General features: G+C 39.8%; 1 protein-coding gene across 1 annotated transcript; it reads right to left on the bottom strand.

Annotated features, from left to right (window-relative positions):
- Positions 1 to 250: 250 nt before the first annotated feature.
- LOC145016654 (uncharacterized) lies at positions 251 to 652 on the bottom strand. The gene has a single exon (XM_078974903.1). The coding sequence runs from the start codon at positions 650 to 652 to the stop codon at positions 251 to 253; it is 402 nt and encodes a 133-aa protein (XP_078831029.1).
- Positions 653 to 6706: the final 6054 nt, after the last annotated feature.

Here is a 6706-nt window from a genome sequence, read left to right as displayed (position 1 = left end):
GACGAGTAACCCTTCCAGATTGAAAATTTTTAATGTTTTGGAAAAAAATTAATGTATTTTCTTATTTTTAACCATCCACCCCACACTCTAGGCATTGCTTGCCCACAAGCAACTATATTATTAAAAGAAGATGAATGAAAATGATAAAAATAAAAATAAAGTAAAGGAAAAGAAAATGCAAACTTGAAACTCGGGTTGCCTCCCGAGAAGCGCTTCTTTTTAAGGAGTCACTAGCTGGACTCCTCCCCTTCTACGTGGTTGCAATCCCTTCCAGCAACAACAATTCTTCCATTCCTTCATTCCTGGGGACTCCTTCTTCATACTTCTTGACTCGATGTCCATTGACTTTGAACGGTGTGCCATTTATTGACAATTGCTCTATAGCACCATGTGGAAACACCTTCTTCACCAGAAAAGGACCATCCCATCTTGACCTGAGTTTCCTCGAGAAAAGCTTTAGCCTTGAATTAAAGCGCAACACTTTTTGGCCTTCATGGAATTCTTTATTTTCTTTAATCCTCTTGTCATGCCACATCTTGTTCTTCTCTTTATGGATCAACGAACTCGAGTATGCATCATTTGTAAGCTCTTCAAGGGCATTCATTTGCATTAACCTGTTGCTATTGAGTTGCTGCGTGTTGAAGTTACACATCTTTAAGGCTCAAAACGCCTTATCCTCTATCTCCACCGGCAAATGACATCGCTTTCCATAAACTAGTCTATATGGTATAGTACCAATAGGCGTTTTGAAAGCTGTACGGAAAGCCCAAAGTGCATCATCTAGCTTATCCGACCATTCCTAGCGATTGCTTCCTATCGATTTCTCCAAGATTCACTTCAAAGCTCAATTCGTCACTTTGGTTTGTCCACTAGTTTGTGGATGGTAGGATGTAGAAAATTTATGGGTTACCCCATATTTCCTTAGCACCTTCTCTAGTTGATCATTGACAAATGGATGCCTCGGTCACTTATAAGAGCTTTCGGGACTCCAAATCGTGAAAATAATTTCTTCAAAAACTGCATTACTACCCAACCGTCATTAGTTGGTAACGCTTGTGCCTCCGCCCATTTGGATACATAATCTACCGCCACCAATATGTATTTGTTGCCTCTAGACACAGGAAATGGTCCCATGAAGTCGATCCCCCATACATCGAATACTTCGCACACTTGGATACTATGTAGTGGCATTTCATTTCGAGATGAAATGTTTCCCACTCTTTGACAAGCATCACACTCTTTGACAAATTGGGTTGCATCATTAAAAATTGTGGGCCAATAAAACCCACTCTCAAAGAACTTCTTTGCCGTGTAATGTGCTCCGTGCTGTCCACCCGTGGGCCCGCTATGGCATTGCTCTAATATCTTCCAGCTTTCACTCCCGAACATGCATCTTCGTATGATCCTCTGAAAAGATACAGTTCATCCAAAAAGTAATATTTTACCTCAGAAAGAATTTCTTCTTTTGTTGACTTGTGAGATCTTTTGGGATGTAATTGCTAGCTAAGTAATTAGCTATATTTGCAAACCATGGTTCTTCTACCACGGCCACCATAATATACTCGTCCGGAAAATCATCGCCAACTCTATCTTCGTGCAATTGCAGGTTTTCAAGTCTTGAAAAATGGTCAGCTGCTACATTCTCCATTCCCTTTTTGTCTCGTATCTCTATGTCAAATTCTTGAAGAAGTAACACCCAGCTTATCAGTCTTGGCTTGGCATCCTGTTTGGCAAACAAATACTTGATAGCAAAGTGGTCAGTAAAAATGGTTGTTTTTGATAAAACTAAATATGGAGGGAATTTATAAAAAGTATACACCACAACTAATAGTTCTTTTCCCGTGGTGGTGTAATTTTCTTGGGCTGGATTAAGAGTCTTGCTAGCATAATATATGGGTCAAAAGTGCTTATCAACCCTTTGACCAAGGACATCTCCTAATGCAAAATCACTAGCATCACACATAATTTCAAAGGGTAAACTCCAATTTGGTGCAACAATGATCGGGGCATTAGTTAATTTTTCCTTTAAAAATTCAAATGCCTCTAAACACTCTTTAGTAAAATTAAATGGTGCATCTTTTAATAATAATTGTGTCAAAGGTCTAGTTATTTTGGAAAAATCTTTTATGGAACGCCGGTAAAAACCTGCGTGTCCTAGAAAACTTCTAATGCCCTTCAAATTAGTTGGTGGGGGTAATTTGGCAATGGTGTCAATCTTTGCCCGATCCACTTCAATTCCCTTTTTGGAAACTTTGTGGCCCAACACTATACCCTCTTTGACCATAAAGTGACATTTCTCCCAGTTGAGGACCAAGTCGGTTTTTTCACACCGAGAAAGCATTAAGTCAAGGTTTGTGAGACAATCATGGAAAGAAGATCCAAAAACAGAAAAGTCGTCCATAAAGACTTCCATGAATTTTTCCACCATGTCGTGGAATATGGCTGTCATGCACCTTTGAAAAGTCGTGGGTGCATTGCATAGCCCAAAGGGCATGCGCCTATAAGCAAAAGTCCCACTTGGGCAGGTAAATGTGGTCTTTTCTTGGTCTATTGGGTCTATGGGTATTTGAGAATAACTTGAGAATCCATCTAGAAAGCAATAGTAACTATGGACTGATAACCTTTCTAACATTTTATCAATAAAAGATAAGGGAAAATGGTCTTTTCGAGTGGCATCGTTTAACTTTCGATAATCGATGCACACTCTCCAACCGGTTACCGTTCGTGTTGGGATTAGCTCGTTCTTCTCGTTGGTTATGACCGTCATCCCTCTTTTCTTGGGCACCACTTAGACCGGACTCACCCACGGACTGTCGGAAATGGAATAGATAATTCTCGCATCTAAGAGTTTGACCACTTCTTTCTTGACTACTTCTTGCATATTCGGGTTCAATCTTCTTTGGTGCTGCACAACCGGCTTCACTCCTTCTTCCAGATTGATCTTGTGAGAGCAATAAATGGGCTCATTCCCTTGATGTCGGTGATGCTCCAACCTATGGCACGTTTCCGTTTCTTCAACACTCACACGAAAGCATACTCCAAATGTTCAGGTAATGTTTTGAGCTCAGATTTTTGGTTCTGACTGCTGGACTCGCCGAGTGTAGGTAGGGTGCTCGGCGAGTTGGTGGCTAAATTGACGAATTCCTTCTTTTCAAAGGAGGAACTCGGCGAGTAGATCGGCCCTACTCGGTGAGTAGGGCTCTCAGATTGTTTGATTATTTCTTCATATTCAGTTTCTTCCAACAGTCTTTCGATCTCCATTAAGTCTTTTTCTACATCAAATTCTTCATCAACACTTGTGGACTCACTGGAATCTTCATCTACACACTCCTCCAATAGTTCGTCTAGCATGTCGATTGAGAAAGCCATGTCGTCACTGTTCCTTAAATACTTCATAGCTAGAACAACCCCAAAAGTTACAGAATCATCACCTACCAGCAAGGTAAGCTTTGAATCTCGCATATCTACTATATCACTCGCAGTGTTGAGGATGGGTCTTCCGAGGATGATCGGGACATGAGGATCCGCCTCCATATCTAGAATGATAAAGTCAGCAGGAAAGACAAATTTGTCCACCTTGACCAACAAGTCTTCGCATATTCCCCTTAGGAAAGTGACTGTCTTGTTTGCTAAATGGATTGCCATGCGAATTGGCCTTGGTTCCGGGAGATCCAACTTCTTGAAGAAAGAATATGACATTAAGTTCACACTTGCTCCCAAATCAGCTAAGGGGCGAATTGTAGCTAAGTTGCCAAATTGGCAAGGTAGTGTTAAGCTCCCCGGTCACCTTTCTATTGGGTTTTGAGCAATCTAACACTTCCTAAGTGTGCATGAAACTCTAATAAACCTTGGATCTATGTTTGTCTAAATACATGCAAAATAATAGTTTTCCAAGGTTCATAACCTATCTAACATGGGCATGGGGTACTATTAAATATAAAAGAATTAGATGAGATTACATACCTTTTTGATAAGTTTGATTCTTAAGGAGTTTGAGGGCCAAGCACCAATAGTGTGAATGCCTCAAATGGAATCACAAATCACCACAAACTCTTGGAAAACTTTGAGAGAGTGTATACACACTATAATTTCGGCCACACAAAAACACACACACTAGTGGCTATGTCATGCAACATAAGCATGCTTATATAGTGTGCATGATTAGGGTGAAACCCTAATTACCCATGACCTTTCCTTTTCCAAGGATCCATGGGTTAAAAGCTCCATGGATCATCCATGGACTTCCATACAAGCCTAGCCCATTAACAAATGGGTGTTATCCCACACCATATAAAACCAATAGCCCACAATCTAATTAGTCTTCCTTTTAATCTCTAAATTAATTCATAATTAATTTAAGACTAAGACTAATTAAATAACATGACTTCATATTAATATATTATAACTTATAATATATTAATAATCATATATGTATAACTCTCATCAAATTATCCATAAATAGTTCGGGTGAAGTGCAACCCAAATGGACCATGCTGGGTCGGGTCAAGTATATACCAAATAGGTTATGGACTTAGACACCTTATCCAACAGACTCCCACTTGGATAAGTCTAATAACTGTATTTTCCTATATTACTTCAGGAACCAACCAACAATTGTAGCTCTAGAAAACTCTGTTGAACTATGAAGCGCCATTTTAAGATAAGTGATCATACAATCCTCTGTTATCATGATATCAGCCGGACAAACTTATGGAATTATGTCTCGCTTATTGTCTGGCAGTTGTTTCTTGATTTCCGATTTGTGTGACAAAGAACTCAACTGAACACATCAATTTAGTTCTGACCGGGTCCGGTACATGGGTCAACACAAAATCATCGAGGGGCCCAAATATCGCTTCTATTTCTAGAAGGAACAGATAAACATAGACTCATATGCTTGTTCTACTACTTGTTGAATTGTACACAAAGGCACGGTTTATAACATCAAGTTACTGATGCGTTTACGTGCAATCAATGCACAACCAACTCATAGGTAACAACTCATATCTCTAGCTTTGAACACTTATATGATATTACCATCTCACGATCACTCGAGATAAACTCCTTGAAGTGATACAAGTGAGTGTGGGTTTATTCCAATACTCATAACTTATGAGTACTCATGAACATTGTAGCAACCATTGCCATGTCTAAACACTTTTAGCCATCTACAAACCCAATTCATGACAATCTTGATTCATACCTACTTCCGACGTATGACCGATTGTGGAGGTTTGAATAAATTAATTATTCTTGAAATCAAAACATGCAAAGCTGAAACAATTGTAAATAATTGACAATGATAGCAACACCTTACTCATAAATAAATCACAATTTTATTCATCATCAAGTGTCGATTACATTTTACAAGTTTCAGAGAATCTATCTAATCTGTAAAACTAATATCGTCCCTCAGCCAGATGCGCCTCGCATGATGAAAATGCTTAGCCCTCGTCAGTCCCTTTGTAAAGGGATCCGCAGGGTTCTCTTCTGACGATATCCTCTTTGCCACTGTCACTATACCCTAATACTCTCAAGTCATCACTCCCACCAAGGGTAAGGATCCAATCCTTAGTCCTCTGCAGGTACTTGAGAATGTTCTTTACCGCAGTCCAATGAGCCTTGCCAAGGTTCCCCTGATACCTGCTGACCATGCTCAAAGCAAAGGCCACATCAGGGCGGGTACAAGTCATAGCATATATGATCTAGCCAACAGCGGAAGCATACGATAATTGGCTGATCTCAACTATCTCAACCTCTGTACTCGGACTCTAAGTCTTACTCAGCATGGTATTGCTTTGGATCAGTAAATCTCCTTTCTTGGAATTCTGCATGTTGAACCTTTTCAACACCTTATCCAAGTAGGTACTCTGACTACGTCCAATTAGTCTTTTACTCCTTTCTCTTGATATCCTTATCCGTAGGATATAGGCGGCTTCCCCTAGGTCCTTCATAGCAAAGCACTTCCAAAGCCAAGACTTAACCTCCTGCAAGGTTTGGATGTCATTTCCTATAAGTAGTATGTCATCTACATATAGTACCAAGAACCTAACTATACTCCCACTAGCTCTGACATACACGCAAGAATCATCTTCACTTCTCGAGAATCCAAACTCCTTGACCTTTTCATCGAAACAAAGATTCCAACTATGAGATGCTTGTTTTAATCCATAAATGGATTTCTCAAGCTTGCATACTCTATTAGGGTACTCTGCACTAACAAAACCCCCTGGCTAATTCATGTACACATCCTCAGCCAATTTTCCATTAAGAAAAGCGGTTTTGACATCCATTTGCCATATTTCATAATCATGAAATGCAGCAATGGCTAGCATAGCCCTAATAGACTTAATATTTGCTACCGGCGAGAAGGTTTCATCATAATCAATACCCTGAGTCTGAGTAAAACCCTTTGCAACCAGTCGAGCCTTATAAGTATGCACTTTTCCTTCCATGTCGGTCTTCTTCTTGAAGATCCATTTGCACCCGATTGTTTTACAGCCTGGTACATTGTCAACCAAGTTCCAAACATGATGATCATACATGGATTATATCTCGCTGTCCATAGCCTCCTTCCATTTAGCAGACTCCGAGCTTGCCATGGCTTCCTTAACACTGCTAGGTTCATCCAAATTTACCAGTGTACTATCACTGATAAATGTATCACCTTCCGTAGTAATATAAAAACCATAATAAAACGCAGGTG

This window comes from Lactuca saligna, chromosome 9 (genome assembly GCF_052625555.1).
Source record: "Lactuca saligna cultivar CGN05327 chromosome 9, ASM5262555v1, whole genome shotgun sequence".
Taxonomy (NCBI): domain Eukaryota; kingdom Viridiplantae; phylum Streptophyta; class Magnoliopsida; order Asterales; family Asteraceae; genus Lactuca; species Lactuca saligna.
The sequence above is the reverse complement of the archived record's forward strand: the minus strand, read 5'-3'. Positions and strand labels throughout refer to the sequence as shown.

Excerpts from the sequence above, each read along its gene's own strand:
- LOC145016654 (XM_078974903.1), bottom strand. The coding sequence starts at position 652 with ATGTGTAACTTCAACACGCAGCAACTCAATAGCAACAGGTTAATGCAA.